Source organism: Schistocerca americana, chromosome 1, assembly GCF_021461395.2.
Source record: "Schistocerca americana isolate TAMUIC-IGC-003095 chromosome 1, iqSchAmer2.1, whole genome shotgun sequence".
In the NCBI taxonomy this organism is placed as follows: domain Eukaryota; kingdom Metazoa; phylum Arthropoda; class Insecta; order Orthoptera; family Acrididae; genus Schistocerca; species Schistocerca americana.
Window position 1 is genome coordinate 185,099,425 of NC_060119.1, and position 25,651 is coordinate 185,125,075.

General features: G+C 40.5%; 1 protein-coding gene across 4 annotated transcripts in view; it reads right to left on the reverse strand.

The window, feature by feature from the left end:
* LOC124553683 (huntingtin-interacting protein 1) overlaps positions 1 to 25,651 on the reverse strand; it is a 487,550-nt gene that overhangs the window by 26,699 nt on the left and 435,200 nt on the right. For 3 of the 4 annotated variants that reach the window (XR_006968171.1, XR_006968527.1, XM_047128283.1), the window contains exons 14-17: positions 24,671 to 24,760; positions 20,183 to 20,230; positions 7,262 to 7,459; positions 2,294 to 2,547 (exon numbers count right to left, since the gene is read on the reverse strand). Coding sequence is in view for 1 of the 4 variants with exons in the window: in XM_047128283.1 (XP_046984239.1) it covers positions 2,294 to 2,547; positions 7,262 to 7,459; positions 20,183 to 20,230; positions 24,671 to 24,760 (590 nt within the window). In the remaining 3 variants the exon portion in view is untranslated. The remainder of the gene's footprint in view (positions 1 to 2,293; positions 2,548 to 7,261; positions 7,460 to 20,182; positions 20,231 to 24,670; positions 24,761 to 25,651) is intronic. The other variant, XR_006968504.1, reaches the window with a different exon arrangement.

Genomic DNA, 25,651 nt, shown 5'->3' on the forward strand with positions numbered 1-25,651 from the left:
GCAAGACTCGCTGCAAACACCAGGTCAGTGCTCATAGCGACATGTAGCGGATTTTTCCTGAAACTCTAGACCAGCCAATTACATTTAGTGCTGTTTCAGTTACCTAGTGACATTTGGCTCAATATTGTTACAAGTTAAAATTGGGTCATTCTTTTTGGGACACCCTGTATATTAAAGGTGTTCTGTACATCTTGTGATGTGCTGTGGAGAAAAAGGATAATCTATATGACAGAACATTCACGTTGCATGTTGGTCTACTGTTCGCATAAATTTAAAATCGTCAGCTACTTTGTTCTTATGTAATCTTTGTCTTCTTATGGTGTGTTCAGATACCTCCATTGCTATGGCTGCAATCTTGTTGACCACTGTTAATGAAGTTGCAAAGGATACTTAAAACACAACCTGTCAATGAAGTCTAGTGTGCAGCAGAAACATAATTTTGTACAAAATACATATTTCAGACAATTTAGCCAAGCAGTTTAAAAACATAGATACATGTTGCAGTATCATTTTTGCACCAACAACAACTTTTGGAAGAAACTGGTTCATGATATTTCAGAACAAGATGAGAAACTGAGCAAATCAGGAATTTATAATGCTCAGACACTGCAAGAAATACTACAATGGCCAAATACACAGACATTTTAAAACCCATTTTAAAGAACACACTGACTGTTTTAGACTTGATAAAGCTAACAAGCCAGCTACAGCAAAACATATATGAAAAAGGATACAGCAATGCATCTTGGAGAAAATGGAAATAATATATCCATTCCTAAAAGTAGAAAAATGAGATTCTAAATGAAATTACAGAGTTAACTAACTAACAGTTCTTCATCAACTTCAATTATCTTGTTATTCTTTAAAATAATTTTATATTCTCATTTTTTGACGTCAAATTGTCACAGTCTACCTTACTGTAATGCATTTTGTCAACCAACATCACAAATTCGACAACAAGATGTGCATAATACATTGCAAGTACTGACAACACCAGGGTCGACATACTGACAGTTAAATCAGAACAAGCTTTGATTTGATCACCATCTTGTTTCTGCTGCACAGCAGAGTTCATTGTGATGTACTGTTTTAACTATCTTTTGCAAGTTTCTGAATTGCAAGAAGACAGATATTTCGTTTTAACTAAGAGAATGATTATTTAAAAATTTTTATGTCAACAGCAGATCAACATATGAAATGAATATTCGCTGATATTAAGTTAGTATTCTTTTTCTCCACAGGATGACCACAGTACATGCGAAGACTGTACAGAACAGCCGGCCGAAGTGGCCGTGCGGTTAAAGGCGCTGCAGTCTGGAACCGCAAGACCGCTACGGTCGCAGGTTCGAATCCTGCCTCGGGCATGGATGTTTGTGATGTCCTTAGGTTAGTTAGGTTTAACTAGTTCTAAGTTCTAGGGGACTAATGACCTCAGCAGTTGAGTTCCATAGTGCTCAGAGGCATTTGAACCATTTTTGTACAGAACAACTTTAATATCTATGTACATTTTCACTGTATGTGTTTATTCTCCCATTGCAGTCTGGAGATGACGCTTATAACTCCAAACTAATTTTGCACCAGGAAGTGGTCTCCATTTCAAAAATACTGAAAGATTTAAATCAAACTATGGAAAATCTAGGAAGGAATGTAACAATACTAGAGAAGGAAAGTTGCTACTCACTATATAGTGGAGATGCTGAGTTACGATAGGCACAACAAAAAGATTCACACAATTAAAGCTTTTGGCCATTAAGGCCTTTTTCAGCAGTACATGTATACACACACACACACACACACACACACACACACACACACACACACACACACACACACACAAATGCAACTTGCATACACGTCTGCTGTCTCAGAGAGCTGAAACCACACTGCCAGTGTGGTTTCAGCTCTCCGAGACTGCAGACGTGTGTGCAAGTTGCATTTACGTACGCGTGCGTGCGTGCGCGCGCGTGCGCGTGCGTGCATGTGCGTGCGTGCATGTGCGTGCGTGTGCGTGTGTCCACTGCTGACAAAGGCCTTAATGGCTGAAAGCTTTAATTGTGTGAATCTTTTTGTTGTGGGTATCACAACTCAGCATCTCCGCTATATACTAAAAGATTTTTCAGTCCTGCTCAATTGACAGTAAATACGGCTTTAAATTCTCATCATTTGATGTTTGTTCGAAAACTGTATTTATCAGCTTAGCCAATCTGTTTCATGTGAGATAATTAATTAACAAATTTCCTGTTTAATGCTCTGAGATGAGCCAGTTATTTGTAAAAATTATTTAGAAATTTACCTCTATTCTAGCTGCAGCCTCTTCTATTGCTTTGTCCATACTTGACAGTTCATTCTCAACTAGATCTTCTATCATTTCTGCAGAGTCTCCTTTTAACTGACTTATCAGTCTTTCCATTAAATCAGTCACATCTTTAACTTTCTGCTTAACAGTGTTTGCATTGTCTGTTATAGACGATGATGGAGCCACTGATTTTACACTTGCAAGAAGTACAAGTGACTCAGTTCCAGCCTGTTTACAGGCTTCTGCAATTCCTGAAGAAACACAAAACCCAAAACAAATTTTAGCACAGACGTTGATAAGATATAAGAAGAGTTAACTAATTACTCACAGTTATTACTGTTAAATTAAATTGATACAAATCAGTTCATTAGTCTGGCATTTAAAATCAGTCGAATTACTATTTTATTAACATTATTTTATATATGTACCTTTTGATATGAATTAAAGTTAAGGAGATAACAATATGATTTTTACTGATTCAGAAATCCAATATGCATATTGAGAACAGTAATGAAAAGTTTTGCTGAAGGTGACCTGAAATGAATGAATAAATTTTCTGCTACTTAATTCATCTTCAAGCCCCCTTTATTAAGCTATTGAATTTTTTAAGTTTGAGTGTGTTGCTCAGTCAACTTTTTATACCCATATAACTGTGCCCAATGGTGGTCTTTCAGTAAAACGTTGTTGACGAATTTGTTCAGCCACAATATTATTCCAGAAATGTGCCAAGACCTTCATTTCATTACCTTAACACTTCCACAGACCTTATATTCCTGAAACTGTTAAGATGATGTCCTCAAGTACTTCAGCAAGATAGCCTTGTGCTTATCTGCACTCCCACCATGGACAGATCTTTGTTAGCACTTATTTTAAGTAGGACATACATAAAAATGATGGAAGAATTTTGGTCATGTTACCAAAACAATAACAATCCAAACTTCTGCCCCTTTTTATGTCTGCCAAGCCTCAATATAATCACTGTGCACTTCATGTCTCTCACAGCAGGGGGCCCAGAGTGAGATACTGATGACAAAGTATGATCGACAGTTCTGCAATGAGACCTATGTTGCATGTGCAGACGAGAGAATTCTTCTAGAGACTCTCATGTAACCACTACTCTCCTGTGAATAAATTCAATGGTGTATTTGCAACATTGGTGACAAAGTCCAATGTATCCTTGCACAATCATTGCTACAGAATAACACAACAAATTCCGAAAATGCATCACTAACTTTGAAAACAACTCTGAAGCAAATGTAAAGTTACACAGACGAGGCAAATTGTCTTAGAAAAACACAGTGACTGTCTTCATTTTTTTTTAATTGTACAATTCAGCCTCATGTCACCGAAGTGCTATCATTATCAGTTTAAAATGAAAGAAAAGGGGGTTAATAAATACTAGGTAACTAAATTATAAATAAAATCAACTTCAATTCACAACAATATGTACTTGAATACATTACACAGTAACTTTTATAATTAATAGTTCAACACTGTGAGGAATTAAAAAATATAAACAAATTAAAAAAAAATACATTTGCATCAGCAGCAATCGAACCTTGGTCAGCGAATTACCAGCCCATGCTTTAGACTAGTCACCCACAGTGAATTTGTGAGAATGGTGCTTTAAAAGCCCCTCATATTCTATGCTTGCACAATATGTTACACAGTTTCAAACAAAAATACTGACTTTTTGAATTCAGTAATCTGTGACTAATGATTCACTTCAGATTAAATATTTGTTCAGAACATGATCTGCTCTTCCCAGATCCACCTTGATATTCATCTAAATTGCCTACCACTATTGTTTCAATTTAATCGCAGAAATTCCTCCGTCGTCATTACTGTTGTTAACATCTTGTTTATTGCCTTTCTTACGTAGTGAATGTATCAACGCTACCTTCAACTTTCCTGGTTGTTTTACTGCTTTTCAGGTCCTCTCAAAGATTAACTTTAGCTCTTTTCTTGTTTCTGGTAGAGACCTTTTCAAAAACTCTACTGCACTAGTCTTATCCACTAGCTTTCTAGTGTTTTAATAACTTGTTCAGTTGTTTTGATAGTTGATGTAAATCTTCTCCTAGATTTTCATGACTGTGAATATTTGAGCTTATCAACTGATACCGGACAGTAAGAATCTGATCAAAATATTTTGCAAGTATTTCGAAATTTACCGTGTTACGAAACCCAATTGGTTAGCCTTGTTCCATGCCCCTCTGTTATTAGATTTAAATTTGAAGTACATCTACCTAACTCTTTAAATCTCATTTTCTCCTCCGAAGATCTACTGGAAATGGGCCTCTTTAACAGATCACGTACAGGATACACTTTCATGCTGAATTTATTTGTGTACTCAGGCAGTAACTAAACCGAATATATTAATTTTACGTATGTAAATTGAACTGGTGTTTTCAAATTTTATAATTCATAGTTTAAAAATGTGAGGGAAATAATGGAAGAAATAATAACAACAATGTTGGTATCAGTACGGATCAAACCTGGGTCCACAAATTATCAGTCTGTGCTTTAGACCACTTGTCCAGACTTCCACCATGACAATGTTTCTTTAGAACATTCTCATACCGCACACCTGCACAATATGCTACACACTATTTCAAAGAAAATTACTCACTCAGTGCTGTGAGCAACATAGCCTTGATAGTGCCATAAGGGATGTTGTCACTTCAGAGCACGCGCAGTAGAAAACAGACAGCTGCATTCCTTCTCTGAGTTAATCTTAATGTGGCTGACTGTCACTTCAGCACTCAACATTAGTTTCTAGTTATTGCAGAGAGAGCACTACAAAATCTGTTTTTGTCAGTTCTATAAGCATACCAGAATGGATTCAAAGAGGAATGACAGAATTTTAATGTTATTTATGGCTCACATTTGAAGAGAAACGGTGTAATGTTAGTGCAATTTCGGGCTTGCATTCAAAGTGAAAAGGCATAATTTTAATGCAATATTCACAGTGTGCTGTAGCACATTACTGTATGATAACCAGTCGCCACTGGAGACAATGCCTCTTCAAAATAAAAGTAAAACATTACTTAACTGTTGCTGTAAATAATCTAGATATGCATTGTTCATTCAATAACTTTTAAATTAGTGAAAATTTCAAGCTCTTCGGGTGTATCCAAATGGCATCCTAGCTCGTTTGCTGTTTACTATAGAGAACATTGTGATGTAGGTAATAATGAGTCTTGTCTTTTAGAAAAAAATGGACATAAAATAGGGCACATACATCATCATCATCATCATCATCATCATCATCATCATAATGTACATCATTACATGAGTAAATGATGTCATTTGGACACATCTGAAAAACGACTTTGGAGCACACCACTGGTCACTCAGTACTATTCTGGTCTGGAATGTATTAATCAGCTACTTCAACAAGACCATGACTTCCTAAAATCATTCTGTGAAATGACATCCATTCTGTCTTATATTTTAGCCACCAAACCTATAATAGGTTTTCATCGCCCTCCCAATCTCCACAATATTCTTGTCAGACTTTATTGTCCTTCTGAACCTATCTCCCTACCCTATGGCTCCTACCCCTGTGACCATTCCCACAGCAAGACTTGCCCTATGCACCCTCCTACCAACACTTGTACCAGCCCTGTAAGTGGCAAAATATATAGCTTGCTCTACAACATGACAATTGTGACCTCGTTGCCTGTTTCAGCACGTGCCGTATGGATTCTTCCCTCAGACACCAGTTTTTCAGAACTCTGCAGCTGGGAACTAGCACTACAACATGTCCTTGGTTCTCGCACCCACCTGGCCTTAATTTATGTTAATTTCTTCCGTCTCAGCCTTTCTTCACAGTATCTACTCTTTTCATCACTCCATTTTAGTCTTCCGCATCTTTCAATGTCTTACTTGTCTATTTGTCACTGCCCCCCTCCTACATCCCTTATGTACATTGCACTGAAGTTTTTCACTCTTATTAACGCCTGCACAATGTTTAAGCAGTAAACTCTGTCTTGCATATTAGCCCGACTTCCACCTTTACACTATAAGGTTTTCAAATCTCGTCCAATGCAGTCCTCAACAATCAGTCTTTACTTCTCATCCCGTCTGGTAAGCCTCCCCTAAAGCACGGTTCTGGGTGACTTTCCCGAGGCCCTTTTCCTTCATCCCTCTTCCTTCCCCTTTAACCCTTCTGCCTGAAGAATGAGCCACTGTTACAAAAGCTTGCCTAGTTGTAATTATAACCTCCTTTTATGTGTGTGTTCTGCTGCCACTTGGTGATACGATTTTTTTATGTATCCAGTTAAATTACACTATACATTACAATTTATAGAGGATAAGCATAACATGCATTCAGTGTAAAAGTAATTTTAATTCATGGAATACCATATACTCAGCCAGTAAAAGCAGTTCTATTGCTTACATTTTGTATAACCTCACTGATCACAGAAAAATTAGTCATAAATTCTTATCTGTTATCAAGTACTCTGTTCTGGCTATTCACTTATTTAGGATTCATAGGTCTTTTATGGCTAATTAATCCTATTAATTGTGCAATCTGCAGGTCATATATACATTTAAACTGTTTTATCAGTACTTTAAGTAAATGATAACAGTACAAGGGATACTTGTATATGCAACATTTTAATGGTTGATTTTGTAGACAAATAGTCTGCATTTTTAATTGTATTAACTTTAACTACTCGTACCATTAAATGAGAACGGCCTGGATGATTTCACTGTTTAACACCCAAAATTACACCAATCTGTCCATTAAAAGAAATTTTAAAAATTCTATCATAACTGTTGTACACACATTAAATATGACATCAGCAATATAAAATAGTGATAGACACGACAGAAAAAAAAACATGAAAACTGTTTCTCACAAAAAGACAGAAAATGTAGAATTTTCCTCCATTTAGAAAGTATTCTCTTTTGGAGCATGACACATCACATCAATAATTATAACTAGACACAACTTACGCTCTCCAAATTCTATGTCTGGTGATGTGTTTGAAGTAGTTTTTCCTTGAATTAAATAATTAGCTATTAGGTGAGCAACATGTGAAATATGTTTTAAGAGGTCATCTATGTTTGCCGAGTTGTCATGGAACATTTTGTATGATGCACTGATGTCATCCAATGATGCAACAACAGGATCAGTCAGACTTTGGAAATAATCTGCAACATGAAAACAATCTTCAAATTTTCAGACAACACACTCCCATAAGAGTTATTTTGATAGCAAATTTTCTACCAATCAAAATCAATTATAATGGAGATAATGGGAAAGTTTCAAACCATTAATGAAGATATTTATGTGATCACATCCTTTACAATATGCTGAGATTGAATAATATATGCATGTCAGTACTGCAATTATTATACTGTATGCTACTTGCTACAAAATTACTTTACATGTATTTATATTTAAAGCAAATATTTCAGATAACAGGTGTCACAAATAGATACCAAAAAGAGGAATTTCTACAAATATATATTTGAGTCATTACAACAGCTGTCATTAGAAGCATTTGTTTCAAAATTCATTTATTTTATTTTAAAATTATCTACACTTAATTGAGATAATGTTAAATTCTAAAGCACAGAGCAGCTGAATCTGAACTTATCCAATCGCAAAATGCTTACAATAAATGAGGCTGTTAGCTGAAAGTTTTCGTTCATTGACATATCCTCCAAGGAATTCATAATAAGCTGACAAACAAAGCCAGTTACCTACGTCATTCTTATATTATTTACTACAAGTATACTACATGAACATTTCTTCGTGTTTTAAATAAATCTCCCCTACAAATTACTGCTTATCAAATACGTATTGGAAATTGTGAAAATCCATTTGTTCTATCTCACCACACAAATTTTAACATATTTTTACACTGGTGGATTACGAAAACATTTTTTCTTAGAGAGAACTACAAGCCCACTACAAAGAATGGACACTCAGTTTATTACCAACAATATTAGAAAGTGAGTGGCATTGTTCGACAAACACAAAACGAGTTTCTCTGGAAGAAAAGGGTTACTGTGTGTGCGTCAAATATGATGAACAGCAAGTTGTAATACTGATCAGATGCGTTCCCACACATCTGACCCCCCACACAAAACTGATACACAACACAGAACAGACTCTACAAATATCAGAAGTCACAGCTCGTGTTTTAGTCAGTGCTTTGTCTGTCTGGAAGCTGGAGACCATGAACAGAGAAAATGCAACACCAACACACTTATGAGAAAATAAGTGTTTTTTTAATCATCAGTACATTAAAAACTGAAATAGCTTTCATACTGAGACTCCTGTATGATTGCTGGGTGGAACACATTTTCTTACAGAAGCTATTGCTCCTATTACCAAAATAGAGAATTTTGTGGTGATTTACAAAACAGTCCGTCTCTCAAGCCTGAAAGAATGAAAAATTAAAACACAAAAATGCTCTTGTGGAAATTGTGCTCCTCACTGAATAGGACAGGCAGGTACTATGAGTTTGCTAGGTGTGGAGCGTAAGATAGACGGGTCAGCACAGGAAATGTTAACAGGCACAATTAATTGCAGAACGCATTTATAAAGGTAAGTTGCCACAAGAAATGTCTCTCAACAAAATCTCTCAATTGAGATGGTCCAATAATCCCCGACACTTATGAAGACATTAAAAGTACAAATACGGAAAGCCCAGCTATTTGTGAGTGAGGAATCAGTCAACATAGTTTTTTAAAGATGACATGAGAAACACAATGTTCTTCAGGGCTGGTCTAACACAGAGATCAAAGCAAAATTCTATTAGAAATAAAAGAAATTTTAGGTACCGTATGTGAATCTAATCTGACAAAGTTGGAGATTTCAGTCTTTAACAGACACAGATGTGGCTCCATAGAGGTTCGTGCATTCGTAAAGAGAGGTCGGGCTTAGCGGCACTCGCTAGAATTCAATGGGTTCCATGAAATGGATCCTCCACGCTCAGGACAGGAAACCATGAGCTGGGTTCTGAATACTGTTTCCCTGAAGCAAGGTATCAATCTCACCCACTAGTCCTCCATAGGTACTGCAGGAGCCTGCATTGTTGTTTACTTTACAGACACACAAAACTGACTCTCCATTGATGTCTTCACGGGTTGTGCACCTATCGGGTAGCAGTACAGCAGGCTGTTAAGTTTTAATGATGAAATAAATTGAACATGAGCTTTAACACCAAACGAACATTAGATCCCTGCACTTGTCGTGTGGGCAGCTTGGCACTGGTGCAGGCGGTGCCAAGATAGAGACACTTCCAGTAGCATGCTTTACAGGAAAATACCATATGCTGCAGCAAAGAGGTGCAAACAGAGAAACCTTTCGTCCACAGATGCATGGAGTTAATGTTACAGTTTTTTTTCTGGGAGTTGAGTCTTCTGCTACAGCACGAGATCCGTCTGCTAGATCAGATGGATGACATACATCATCACATAGTAGTATGTCACCACACAGTTTCAGTCTTGCGAGAAGGAGAGGGGAGGGTTGCGCTCTCGCTCTCTCTCTCTCTCTCTCTCTCTCTCGCAAAAACAACTTAGGTCATATGCGCCAAAGTCAAAACTGTAGAGCACGAAGACAGAGGAGCTACAAACAGCGACATGGAGAAAGGTCTATAAAATATACCATAGAGAAACAGAGGTCCAGAACTAAAAATTAAATGGCCTTTGCCATATTGCTACAATGAATACAAAGTAAAACGTGATTGACAGCCTGCACATTTCACTAAAATGGCTGATAACTCAGACGGCAAACCCAAGCAGGAACGTAAATGGTTAAAAAACGGGCATTCTGTCAGGAAATGGCGGACAGTTAAAACTTCGGCACAATGTGTAGAAAGTGGTGGGGGCACATCACTTAAATGGCTATGGCTAAAAATGCAGTGCCCAATACATAACCTAGGTAAAATGAATACATCCTGGCAGGAGGGCCAAAAGGAGGTCTTCCAAGCCACTGGAAGAGGCTTTATAGCCTGGAGCTTATTCCTATGAAGGGAGCACCAATAGTAACGCCAAAGTGACACCACCTCCTGACAGACGGCAACACAGAGATCACTGGAGGGAATATAGGAACTAGTGGGCTGAGGTACGAGGGCTGCAGCCTTGGCAGCAGCCTCATTTCCTGGCAGACCAGCATGACCAGGAACCCACATAAACATCACAGTTTCTCCATCGAGAGTGAGCAAGTGACAGTTTTCCTGGACCCATTGACTAAGGGTTGGGTATGTACAGTGCACTGAGCCTTTGAAGGACACTGCAAGAGTTTAAGCAGAGGACACAATGAAAAAGCCTGTGTTGGTGAATGTACTCCATGGCCTGATACAGGGAGAAGAGCTCTGCTGTAAATTCTGAGCAGTGTGCCGGAAGCCAATGACAAAAAACGTTGGCACCAATGACGAAGGCACACCCGACACTACAGTCAGTCCGAGACATCAGCATAAATGAAGGTACTACCGTGAAATTCCATATGAAGGTTGTGAAATTGAAGGCAATACAGCAAGACTGGAATAGCATCTTCACGAAGCGAGTGAAGGAGAAGGTGAACATGGGCTGCCACATGAAGCCAAGGTGGTGAAAGGTTCAAACCCACCGGGTAAGTTGCAAGTAGTGTGAAGTTAAGCCGCTGGAGCAAGTGCCGAAAGCAACAGGGAAGAGGGGTGGGCCTCATGCTGGCAATCAAAGAAGTCATTGAAGGAGGTAGCACAGAATGGGTGGCTACAAATGGCCGACAAACGGCATGCATACCTGCCAAAGAGAAAGTCACAGCGGTAAGACAATGGTATTTCAGCAGCTTTGGCGTACAGACTGTCAACTGGGCTAGTGTGAAAGGCGCCAGTGGCCAAACGGATGCCACGATGGTGGCTAGTGTTGAGACTGTGTAAGAGGGATGGACGTGCAGATGCATGAACAAAGCACCCATAGTCTAGTTTCAAATGGACAAGGGACCAATACAAATGGAGGAGGGTGGGTCCATCTGCACCACAGGAAGTACCATTGAGAACACTTAGTACATTAACAGACCTCTTACAGCGGGACGTCAGGTAAGACACATGAGAAAACCAAGAGTGTTTCCTATCAAGCACGAGCCCCAGGAATTTTGAAGTTTAAACAAACGGAAAAGCAACAGGCCCAAAATGTAAAGATGTTGGGAAAAACCAACTGAGCCACCAGAAATTCATACAAACGGTTTTGTCAGTGAAAAAACGAACACCATTGTTGATGCTCCATGAGTAAATATGATCAAGACATCGCTGAAGACATCGCTCATGTGACAGGTCCATGGAAAACTGCAACAGATGGCAAAATCGACAACAAAAAGGGAGCCGAAGAAGCCCGGCAGGAGACAGGCCATTATAGAGTTAACGACAATAGCAAAACGGACAACATTAGGATGGCACCCTCAGGCACACCGTTTTCCTGGATAAAGGTGTCCGACAAAGTAGAACGCACATGCACCTTGAAAACTCAGTCTTTTTAAAAGTCTTCAAAGCAACAGGGCAGGCAGCCATGGGAGCCCCACATGGAGGCTATCAGTTATCCAGCAGGAGTTGTAGGTCTTCTCCAAATAAAAAAATGTGGCCACAGTCTGGGATTTCCGCAGAAAATCATTCGTAATATGGGTGGACAAAGTGACTAGATGGTCAACTGCAGAACAGCATGCCAGTGTCTGGGTAACGTGCCCTCTGTCCAAATGTGGTTGTACACATTAACATCTACATCTACATCTACATGATTACTCTGCTATTCACAATGAAGAGCCTGGCAGAGGTTTCAATGAACCACCTTCAAGCTGTCTCTCTACCATTCCACTCCCAAATGGCACACGGTAAAAATGAGCACTTAGATTTTTTCTCTGCTAGCCTTGATTTACTTGATTGTGATGATCATTTCTCCATATGTAGGTGGGCGCCAACAGAATGTTTTCGCAATCGTAGGAGAAAACTGGTGACTGAAATTTCATGAGAAGATCCCGTGTTTTAATGATCAGGACCCCAATTCATATATAATGTCTTTGGCAGTATCTCCCTTATTTCACAATAATACAAAAAGAGCTGCCCTACTTTGAACTTTTTTGGTGTCGTCTGTCAATCCCACCTGATGCGGATCCCACAACGCACAGCAATACTCCAGAACAAGGTGGAGAAACGAGGTGTAAGCAGTCTCTTTAGTTCACCTGTTGCACCTTCTAATGTTCTGCCAATGGACATTCTTTGGTTTGCTCTCCCCAAACCATTATCTATATCATCATTCCAATTCAGGTTATTTGTACGACTTACCGCATAGTCAAAATTTAGCTGATTTCTTTTAATACTCATGTGAATAACTTCACACTTTTCTTTATTCAGGATCAATTGCCACTTTACACAACATACAGATATCTTATCTAAATCATTTTGCAATTTGTTTTGGTCATCTGATGACTACACAAGATGATAAATGACAGCACCATCTACAAACAATATAAGAGTGATACTCACATTGTCTTCTATGTTGTAAACATACACACATCAAAAAAGTTTTGCATCATCCCGATTCCCAGAACTCCTGAAGATAAACGTTGACTGTGGATATTGTATCACAGACACAGTCCCTTTGACTGTTCAGACACGTCACTAAACTCGCCCAAAGATGTAAACAACCATGCATGATCAGCACCTCTATTAGACGGAGGGGGTCCAACAGTCGATCAGTTCCAGCCATTCCACCAAGGAGGAGGTACACGGCTCGTGTCGTCTGTAGTTCAACCATGCCTAGATGGTCAATACCACAGTTTGAGCGCATCCGCATTGTTACTTTGTGCCAGGAAGGGCTCTCAACAATGGAAGTGTTCAGGTGTCTCTGAGTCAACCAAAGCGATGTTGTTTGGACATGGAGGAGATACAGAGAGACAGGAACTATCAATGATATGCCTCGCTCAGGCCGCCCAAAGGCTACTACTGCAGTGGATGACTGCTACCTATGGATTATGGCTCGGAGGAACCCTGACAGCAATGCCACCATGTTGAATAATGTTTTTCGTGCAGCCACAGGATGTCATGTTACGACTCAACTTGTGCGCAATCAACTGCATGACGTGCAACTTCACTCCAGACATCCATGGCGAGGTCCATCTTTGCAACCGCAACACCATGCAGCGCAGTACATATGGGCCCAACAACATGCCAAATGGACTGCTCAGGATTGGCATCATGTTCTCTTTACTGGTGAGTGTTGGATATGCCTTCAACCAGACAATCGTCAGAGACGCGTTTGGAGGCAACCCAGTCAGGCTGAATGCCTTAGACACACTGTCCAGCGAGTGCAGCATGGTGGAGGTTCCCTACTGTTTTGGGGTGGCATTATGTGGGGCCGACATACGCCACTGGTGGTCACGGAAAGCGCCGTAAGGGCTGTACGATATGTGAATGCCATCCTCCAACCGTTAGTGCAACCATATCGGTAGCATATTGGTGAGGAAATTAGTCTTCAGGGAAGACAAGTCGCATCCCCATCATGCACATCTTGTGAATGACTTCCTTCAGGATAACGACATCACTCAACTAGTGTGGCCAGCATGTTCTCCAGACACGAACCCTATCGAACATACCTGTGATAGATTGAAAAGGGCTGTTTATGGATGACGTGACCCACCAACCACTCTGAGGGATCTACGCCGAAACGCTGTTGAGGAGTGGGACAATCTGGGCCAACAATGCCTTGATGAACTTGTGGATAGTATGTCCTGACGAATACAGGCATGCATCAATGCAAGAGGATGTGCTGCTGGATATTAGAGATACCGATGTGTACAGGAATCTGGACCACCACCTCTGAAGGTCTCACTGTATGGTGGTACAACATGCAATGTGTAGTTTTCATGAGCAATAAAAAGGGCAGAAATGATGTTTACGTTGATCTCTATTCCAATTTCTGTACATTCCGGAATTCTCTGAACCGAGGTGATGCTTAACTTTTTTTTAAAGTGTGTAGATCACGAACAATAGAGGGCCTTATGCAGAAAGTGCTTGCCTGCAAAAGAAAGGTGTTACAACATCTGAATGTGAACAGCGTCTGATCCTGTGGCAGAGGAATGGGATGAACTGAGAGCATCATCTAGCTCATCATAGTAAAGGTGGCATTGTAGTACTCACGATTCTAAGAGGAGAGAATATTATCGCCCGAGACTCCTCTGCTCATTTCCAATGGAGGAAGGCTGGGTGATATTGTAAAAAGCTCGAAATTTCCGCAAAATGGTGGCCCAAGGTGTTGGAGACAGCAATAGGGTCCACGAAGACATCGTCTACTACTGTCAGGCCGGAAAATTGGGGATTGAATCTTGGTTCCAGAGAGCTGTTAGGTTGGCCCACATGACAGAGGAGTGGGTGGAACTGTTAAAAGAACTAGTGAATGGAATCCAGCTAGCTTTTTTTGCCATCTTGAAGAACACAATGACACTGTGTACACATCTGCTTATAATGACTGCAGTTTGCCATCATAGGATGATGGTTAAAAATGTGGAGAGCACGCCTCCACCTGCGAATTGCATTGCAGCATGCCTCAGTCCACCAAGGGACAGGGACACAGCATGGTAATGAGGAATCGAACATTCTGTGGCGGTAAGGATAATGTTTGTAAGATATTCCACCAGGTCATCACAAATGGGGAAATCTTGTTCTTTGAAGGTCAACAGGGAGGAGTAAAGCCGCCAGTTGGCATTATTAAGCTGCCATTTGGGTGTGCACAAAGGTGGCATAGGAGTCAGCAAACAGGTAGCACATTGCAAATGGTCGCTCTAGTAGGTTTCAGAAAGAACGGACCACTCTAGACGACGGGCAAGCTGGGCAGCGCAGAAGGATAGGTCCAAATGGAAATAGGTGCGCGAGGAGTCTGAAAGGAATGTGGGTGCTCCGGTGTTAAGGCATAAGAGGTTAAGTTGATTAAGAAGGCCATCCAATAAAGCACTTCTCTGACAGGTTCTGGGAGAACCCCATAGGGGATGGTGCACATTAAAATGACCGAGCAGCAGAAATGGGTGAGGTAGCTGCCCAATAAGATTGGGTAAGTCTGCCCTGGTGACATTGTGTAACTGAGGGATATAAATGGTACAAAGGGAAAACGTCAGATAAGGAAGGAAAAGGAGAACTGCAACAGCTTGAAGATGAGTATTCAGGCAGATGGGTTGGCTATTAACATCATCCCATATGAACAGCATGACTCCCCCAAGAGATGGAATGCCAACCTCAGGGGGAAGGTCAAACCGACCGGGAAGAAATGCAAAAGCTCAACGCAGTAGTGAGGACGCAATTTTGTTTTCTGAAGACAGAAAAAGTGGACGCTGTAATTATAAAATAGCCATAAATCCTCTTTGTTGGATCGAAGGCCACAAATGTTCCATTGAAGGAGAGTCATGGTGAGGAAAAAATGAAGGAGTGTCACCTCAGCAGCTGCCTAGTGCTAGCCTTCGAAAACTCGCTTCTACAGGGCACAGAGGCAGGAAGATCCTGCTCCATGAGGTCCACAGAAGCATCAGCTTTCTTGTGCTGTTGGTTTGCAGAGCCTAATGCAGAAAAATGGTTGGTGGTGCGTACCAGCAACATGGAGGCCGGGCGGGCAAAGGTGTCGTCTGGTGACACTGCCGAAGAGGATCTTTGAGTTGGCGAAGGAGAAGACGTTTGCCTTTGTTGGAATTCTTCGAGCTTTTCCAGTTATCAGAGGAAGAATCCTGTGTTTGTTGGCTGGAGTAATGTAGGAAGCCTACACAACAGTACTCTTCCTGTATTTCTGGCCAGCCAGTTATGTAGCTGGTGACTTTGCCCCTCAAGCAGAGAGTTTGATGGCATGTTGCACTGCGGGACAGTGATGCTACCGTGACACTGGGCAATTTCACAACCTCAGATCCGAATTTAAAGTCACATTTCTGCATTGCCATGTCCTTCATGGAGCGAGATGTAGCAAGATCAATACTATAAGTGTCAGATGGTAGAATGCAGGGTTTGTGACTAGCCAATAACTTGAGAGTGATTGGGTAAGGAGCTTTTTCTTTTACCTGGATGTCCTGGACAGCCCACTCATTGAGATACATGGGACGATCTTGAGAGGAGATGGCACGGCTGTCATCGCAGTTGATACAGTGGGGATCCCTACCACATGTTACACATTTGGCTGGGTGTTGACAAGACATTCGAGTGTGGTTGAAACAATGACACTGGGCCCATCAGGGTCGGAATGTACAATCAGACTGTGGTAATTTCATAGCCTGCTTTGAACTCTGATGGAAGCACCACTATCAGAAGTGAGAAAAAGAGTACGTGGGGGCTCTAGGGATGCATCTACTTTTTTCATCAGCCAATGGACTGCAATGACGCCCTGATCAGAGAGGTATGTTTGAATTTCTGCCTCAGTCAGATCATCAAGCAGCCTAGTGTAAATAACACCACGTGAAGAATTCAGAGTTCTATGGGCCTCGACACGAATGGGATAGCCATAGAGAAGTGAAGCAGCATGCAGTTTTTGTGCTTGAGAATTAAAATTGGTCTCCAAAAGCAAAGTGCCTTACCGCAAACGAGAGCAGGATTTCACAGGGCTGGCAATTGCACCAACACCTTTCTGAATAATAAATGGATTTGCCGTTGCAAAGGACTGACCGTCTTCAGTATGTGAAACCATGAGGAACCATGGTGCAGCTGGAAGGGTTTTTGAATCGTTAGCCTAATTGTATTTACACTTTGTAAACGTTGATTGTGAAGATGATTGGCTCATTACGAGAAAATTCTCCAAGATTGCCAATGTCTCAGATGGCACACTCCTTCCAACATGGGGATCCCCTTCACAAGGGAGTGTACCCGTCTTAGGTGACTGTTCACACCTCCAGGACAACTGACAGTTGGACCAATCAGCAATTTGGGAAGCTAGCAGCTCAAGCAATCACCCCTCCCTGGGCAAACCCAACCTGTCAACCCAGAGCTGGGAATTATGCGTTACCCTGTCACCTGTTATGCATCAGATGCATGGGTCGGCCTTCAGGAGCACACAGGGAGGATGAAGACAGAGGAACCTCAAACTCTGAAGCTGAGGATGGATAGGAGAAGGTAAACAAAGAAAGGAAAAGGAAACAGAAATAAATGGGGAGACTATTCTTAGGTCAGCGACGGACAATGCGGAACATTCTCAATAGCACCCCAATTCTGTTCCCCAAGGGAGGGGAAAAATAACAGCAAGAGGAAACACACACAGCACAGAAGGGAAAAGATGCTGCAAAGGCTAGGGGCCTGTGGTAGCCAAGCACCTAAGAGTGGTGAGCCCCTGGGGAAAGAGGGCAGGTTGCAGGATGTAGCAGCCACTCCCAGCGTCGATCAGTGGAGTGACACTGGTGGAGGTGTGGTGGCGGCAAGACCAAGGCTGTGGCTGCCAGTGTCTGTGAAAGAGTGGCAGCATGGTACACAATGGCCTCCGAGTGTCACATCACAAGCTCAGCTCTGAGATAACACCCCGCCGTACTGGCAGTCAGGGTGTGCGGTGGCAACACAGTGCGGTTGGGGCAGGCTTAGTTGGGTGTGCTGGGGTACAGATAGTTGGGGGGGGGGGGGGGGGATGCAGCCTGATGGAGCCACAGTAGTGTGCTGGTGCTCAGGTAGATCACGCACAGCGAGCACCACATAGCGCACCCTGCATGTATGGCTGAACACATGATGTCCTGTGCCACAGCTCGCCAGCTGGGAGCTGGGAGCTGTAGGCACCTCTGCTGCTGCCTCTTGGTGTACTGGGTCACGCATTGTGGAAGAACCATGTGCTGATATCGTGGGGGTGGTGGCAGGTGCCTCGCTGCCTGAAGACATGGTTTTGTCACCTCACACCAGAGGATGGGTCCGGTGGTGGGAGTGAGGTGGGATGTGTCTTAGGCAGTTCTGCTGGGGCAGATGGTGGTGTCAACAGCAGGGCGGCCTCCACTCTTGGGTCCCAAGTGCTGCACATCAGGTTGGTGCCATCAATCAGGTACTTAACCACCTCCGGTAACGTGAGGAGCTTGCAGTCGTACATGGCCCAACTCCTCTTACGGACAGAGCACTTCATAAAAAAGAACGACTGGGGCTGCCAGGGACCTCCAATGCTCACTGCATTTCTAACAGGGGCAGTTTTTCAACACACAAAACCTGCCAGAGTGTGGTACGCCTGCGATGATGTCACACACCTCTGTAGGGCTCGAGCTGCGCAACTTTTAGGGTGAAGTGCATGGAGTCACTGGTAGTTGAGGAGCCTGCAAATTTTGTCTCTGTGGAAGCAAACAACAGTCGGGATTGCAGGAACTGAAATGCAGCAGGTAGATGGCGGTGGGGTTCAGCCGGTCGATGTGACAGGAGCGTGCGCCGGGACTGTGATGATCCGCGTGAGCTGATGCAGTGGCTGAGAAAAGCGTGAAACCCAGTTTTATGCGCTTGTAGATTGGAAGGGTGGGGGTGTAAGGGAGGGGTGGTTGATTACTGGTCGAGGGCAAACTCTAAGGTAGCAGTAAGATCAGACTCACCCTGCAACATAATGCTTCACGCCCTGTGTCAGTGCTGGAATGGTGGAGTAGTGTGCTGCACAACAAACGTGTGCTGGTGTGGGAAGCACTAGATGGATGGTGGTGAGATATGGTGTCAGCAGCCATTAGATGCAACTGGCTGCAGTGTGGAGGGGGAGGGAGTGGGGATGCGTGGGGAATCAGTTTACACAGTTTAAAAAAAACACTGTTAATGTTCTTCAAGTACGCTCAATGAAGCTAAGCTAACATTGCGATCAAGGGAATATGCAAATAGTAAAATGATCTTGTCCGACAGAGATCAACTTCGCCCATGGTACCTCAAGTTTGTTTATTTGTACTTTGCTGTGATCAAACACAGAGACTAAAGCAAATACAAGATACAAATAAATGGATTTGAGATACTGTAGGTAAAGTTAATCTACCACAGTTGGGATTTCAGTCTTCTAACGACTGTGTGCGTGGTGCTGCAGTGGTTTGCATACAGTTCAGAACAAGAGGTCTTATCTTACCACACTTGTTATAATTTAATGGGCCACCTGAAGCAGATACTCCACACTTATGACATGAGAAAAAATGCTCACAATGTTGTCTTTTGCTGGGTGATGCATAATCTGCTACAGCGCAGTAGGAGTGCATTGCTACACACTCTCTCATTGAAGTATCAGTCGTGTAGTTGATAACCACGGGTTAACATCCAAGTGATTGATTGCAATGCTCACAAAAGAGAGAGTGTCTCTGGACACTTTAAAGAGATTTTCCAGCACTAATGTGAAGTAATTTATGGAAATTATATATGTTCATAATGTATTTAAATCTTGGGTTTATACACATCACTACACTTGATAAAAAAAAAGTACATGTCTAAGCCTGGTTTGAACACCAAAGTGCTTTAGGAGCATGATACTACTGAAGGTACACCTGCACATTTTTTCAATTTGGAAACTGATTACATGGACAATTATTCATGCGGGTGGGGCTGAAACTCATAGGGTGCCAGGAAAAAGGCACCAACGGATCAGGGATCATCCCTCAAATTTTTGGACTGGAAATCAAACACAACATATTCATTATCTAATAAAAATGTATTAAAACCCAATTTTCCTTCACAACACGTCAAGTAATTTAATCTACAAAGTGATTAGTTTAATAAAAACATAAGATTAATAACTTTTAATAAGAATTTTGTAATCATTTCACTACTGAGGTGAAATTTTTAGTAACATCTGCAACACATTTATTACTTTTCTTATCTTTGCTTCCACCTCAAAGAAATGCTCTTATATATTATATGCCTACAAGCAGCTACAAGAACAGCTAGCAATCAAAGGGGATAATAAACACACTGGATGCTTTTTAATATGTAAGCTATTTATTTCACTTACAAATCCATGCAAGATGCTGTGAGATGATAGTTCGAAGCAACTCTGTGGCTGATACAGAATATTTGAGATAAATGATCATTCTTTGATTAAAGACAAATCACAATTATGTTGAAGAAAATTATAAACAGAAAGCACAAAATTCCTTACAGATTTTATCAGTTAAGTAAGAGAGCAAACAAAGATTACATTCTAATTGAATTCAAGTACTGCTAGATTTGTAACACTGTAAATAATAAATAAAAAATAGACAAACATTTATCAGAATGGTCGAAATTTAAAGTACTGAGTTGTTATAATTAAAGTGCAGCTACCCACTGAGGTCCAGTGGGAACTGTAATTATCATATGGTAGCAAAATTTGGTAGATATGCTAATGTGTTAAAGTAGAACCAATTTACACTAGAGGGGGGAGGTGCGTAGTTTCAATTTTGGCCACCAGATGCAAATAAAGCACTGTACACTGTTTGTATGATATACACAGTCATGTGACTAGCCATTATGTGAATAAACGGTGAGACTATTGAGAAGAGAGACCGTGCACTATTAGTGAAACACTTTTATGTGAATTGCAGTGGTTACAGTGTTGCATCGAGCGAGTATCTCTGACAAAGATTTGATGAGAGGCCCGATGTCATTAAATAGTTTAAAGATTATGATAATGAAATTCACAAAAATGGGTTAGTTTAGTGTGGCACTTTGAAGAGGATAGCATCCTACCCTGGTGGAAGTCTCAACAAAGCTGTCTTTACTCTAGCTGACCATGCAGCCCTGAACATGCAGCCCCAGGTAGTGCAAGCGCTCGTGCAGTATCATGAGAACTGTCCATCCCATGGTCAACCATACGGAAAGTTACGCAGTTTATTTTACACTGGCATCTGTACAAGATCCAGAAGGTGCAGCAACTGAAACCTCAAGATCTGCAGAAACATTCTGAATTTCTCAACATATGTGACTCTGTGGTGTGTATTCACAACTACCTTTCTTCTTGGTACATTCCTCTTTGCAGAGACTATACCCAGAGGGTCTGTCAGGTGTACTGTAATGTCTGTACATTATTCAGACCTCCTTGTACAGCCTGTGATTCCTGTTCTGGAACAGTGCAATGGTGTGTAAACCACTGTTTTCATGAAAGATGGGGCAACACCACCTGCCGCTCACCCAGTGAAAGATCTGCTTAATGCAACCTTCCACCGATATGTTATCTCTCAAAGTTTTCCAGATGCATGGCCTGCAAGATCACCTGATCTGAATCCTTGAGGCTTTTTGCTCTAGGTATATCTAAAAGAATGTGTTCACCTGGGTATGTTCAGTCTCTACTTATTCTGAAGGTCAGTATACAGGAAATAATCATTCAGATTCCGCCACAACTACTGCGAGCAATTGCTGATCACATGGTCTTAAAGATGCATCATCTTGTTGACATCTCTGTAGCTCATACTGAGCAAACTGTGCAAGCAAACGTTAGTAATTAAATCTACATTGTGCCTTTCTCATTTGTTTGGCATTTTCTGCCTATGTCCCAACTGTAATATATTTCAAATGAAAATGATTCTGTCAGTTTTTCTTGCATTCACAACTCCAGATTTGCCCCTTTGTGGCCAAAACTATTTTTTTCCGTTCTAAATCAGCTCCAAATTAATGCACTGGAACATCTATCAAGTTTCACAGCCACAACATTATTAAAAGGAAAGCTGCCACTCGCCATATAGCAGAGATGGTGAGTCACAGATAAAGGCAGAAAGCTCAAATTGTGAGTGTCTTTTTGTTGTGCCTATGTGCGAATCAGTATATCTGCTGTATGGTGAGTGGCACTTTCCTTTTCATAATAGGTTACATTCTATCCTGGATTTTTCCATTGTATCAAGTTTCACTGCCATTAAGATAATTACAGCCCACACTGGATCTCAGTCAGTAGCTGCACTTTAATTAAAACCCTCCCGTATAAAGTGAATTATAGTCTTTGGAACACAAAATTTACACGCCTATTTTCTTGTAGTGACTGCAGTATTTCTGAAAAGTGACTTTTATAACTATAGTGTAATCAAGAAAAAACTGCTGTGACCATGGCTCCTCAATAAACCTCTTCTGCTCAATTCCATTCTGTGTATCAATCATCTATTTGTGACTTTCATTAAACATTATCACATTTTCCATCATTTTATCCTTCAGTCTTGTTTTGGTCCTCCTCCTCCTCCCCTCCTTCAGAAAAATACGCAAGGTAGGCTATTCTAGATACATGCCCTGCCCAGTGTAGCCTAATTATAAATATTAAAATGTTTATAAAGTGCACCTAAGCTTTTCCCCCTTCATTTTTCAGTTCTTGGGAGTAGTTATCCATGCTATGTGGAAAAAAAATCTTTGAATTCTTCTTTCAAATAAAACAGTCCTTCCTCAACTTAGAATCTTACAAAAATACTGCAACATTCAAGGGAGTTGCAAGCTTTCCTGTTAGCAGCAGTTATGCATCAATTTCTGTATCATTTCAGTTATTTTGGCTATAAAGGTTTCCTACTTCCAGCCCCTTGCGACATAATGGCTATTTTGCAATTTGTGTACATTATGTTTGAGAGATTATCTTCTGGGCTAAAGTACAACATCTGAATATCACGTGAAATGGGTGCTACTATGTGGTGCAGGAATTCATCTGAAATGTGTTTTCATGACCTCTCTCAGTTTTTCCTAGGATGTGGTTAAATAAAACAGGTGAGATGTAATCATCTGGATGCTATCCAAAGTTCATTCTAAATTTTTCAATCTTCCCAAAGAAGTTTTAATTTGGCAGAAGTTTTCTTTTCTAAACATCAGTAATAATTTAATATAATGGAAGGAAACATTCCACATGGGAAAAATTATATATAAAAACAAAGATGAGGTGACTTACCGAACAAAAGCGCTGGCAGGTCGATAGACACACAAACAAACACAAACATACACACAAAATTCAAGCTTTCGCAACAAACTGTTGCCTCATCAGGAAAGAGGGAAGGAGAGGGGAAGACGAAAGGAAGTGGGTTTTAAGGGAGAGGGTAAGGAGTCATTCCAATCCCGGGAGCGAAAAGACTTACCTTAGGGGGAAAAAAGGACAGGTATACACATATACAATATGTCTGCTTGTGTCTGTATGTGTGGATGGATATGTGCGTGTGTGCGAGTGTATACCTGTCCTTTTTTCCCCCTAAGGTAAGTCTTTCCGCTCCCGGGATTGGAATGACTCCTTACCCTCTCCCTTAAAACCCACTTCCTTTCGTCTTCCCCTCTCCTTCCCTCTTTCCTGATGAGGCAACAGTTTGTTGCGAAAGCTTGAATTTTGTGTGTATATTTGTGTGTCTATCGACCTGCCAGCGCTTTTGTTCGGTAAGTCACCTCATCTTTGTTTTTATCAGTAATAATTTAGTTAGTTTTGAGAATATTTCAAATTGCATGATAGTATTCATTAGTGTTCAGCAATGTATGTTGTCTTATTCCTTTTTGAAACAGGTAAGAGTTGTGATACTGGTCTGAAACACTCAGGTAGTTGCTGTCTATGGCCTAAATGTGTACACATCTGTTTCTCCAAAAGTGTCACTGCTCTTCACTATAGAAAACTATCTGGTCCCCTTTCTTTAAAAAGATGGGAAAAAACAAGAAATGGAATAAAAACAAATGTCAAGGAGCCCTCAAGAGACTTCAAGTCACCCAAAAAGGCGCAGATTTTACACCTAAGAATATGAAAACAAAAACATGCACCAACAAAACATTTCTAAAAAAGCCTTGCTTCTGTATTTATCACTTTTGCATGTTGTTGCTTTATTAAGAAGTAAGCAAATAGCAGTTATTTGGTGGAGTAGAGGGAGGTACAATTCTTTACATATAATTATTTCATTTTGCTCCCACATCATCTTCAAATCTCAAAACAGTTTATTTTTGTAAAGCAATCTATCTTATAAATAGTAGTTCCACAGTTAAAATATGATTTTTTCCTTTACATTTCCTCCCCTCAACTAATATTGCAAATCTATGTAAACATAATTCAGAATAGAAATAACTAAAGTTTTAGATTTCCAATTCCTTTTTCTCCTGGAGGGAAAAAAATCCTGATTTTCCTACAACTTTGTTGTTTCATGATTAACATCTGAACTCTTCATTTCCAAAAATAGCAATTGGATAATTAAGTAAGTGCATGATTCAACCTCTTATTCTTTATTGTTGGAACTACAATATCTGCTGATAATTATGGACATCTATATTCATTTGGATAATATATGCTGATTATCGACTACTTCTTGCCAAATAAAATAGTAGGTATATAGTTGCTGACAAATCCAGTACACAAGAGAAGATGGAGGATAATGACCGTATCATTATTTTCATGCTAAGGAAGACTAGATCATCTTTGTCCTCCTGTTTCCAAACATCAGTGTTTATTCATATCTTTGCACGTGTTTTGAAATAAGCAAACGAATGCATTATACATTAAATTTTTCTTAAAATGTGTTTCATAATTCATTACCTGGTGTACACGTAACTGCTGATAAAGCTGGATTGTCAACTTCATGAATTGCTCTTTGCACTATGGTTTCAGCCTGCACCACACAGGATACTAGAAAAAATGGAAGTAATTTCAGAATTATCACTCCATAATTAGCAAAAAATAGCCTATACTCAATGATATGATATAATAATAATAATAATAATAATAATAATAATAATATAATAATAATAATAATCTACTTGACTGAAAGTTAAATTAGAATATTAAGTTTAAATATCAGTTAAATTTACACATCATACAACAATAAACATAATGCAGAAGACTTCAATTACTGTTCAGGAGAATCCCGTTCTCAAGACTGTTTTTAGATGGTCAAGTCCCAATAAACAATGTAACCTACATTCTATTTGTAAGTTTTGAAATTGAGTATTTGAAAGCAAAAAATGTGCAGCCAAACAGAACCTTCCAAAAGTTCAAGCAGTATCCCTTATGAACAGGGGCATTTAGAATGACTTACAAGGAAAATCAGTTCCTGGTCTCCAGTTGACTATTGTGGGACGATGGTAGTTCTCTTATATTTTAATTGCCAGTGTGACTCAATTGATTAAATGAGTGAAAAGAGCTTCATCAGACATTTTATTTGAGATACTAAGATGCCAATTCTTATCATTTCAGATGACAGTAAATGACTTTCATTTCAAAAGTACAAGCTATAGTAAAGAGCTAATGGAAGCTAGCCTGTTGAGCATGTGAAACCAAGTAATCACCAGTCCACTGTTGTTTGCATTTGTCAGATAGTGACAGGGCCCAAATAAACAATCAAGGCAGATGTGTAGTCCAGTTAGTCATTTCTCAACAGAAGGGAGACAGTCAGTTATTCACATCAGCCAGAGCACGTGGAATGAGGAAAAAAGCCAGACATCAGTACCTCTATTTTAACAATTGAGCAGCATGTATTTAAAAATGGTGACTAGAAATGCTGAAGCTAAGATATCTTCC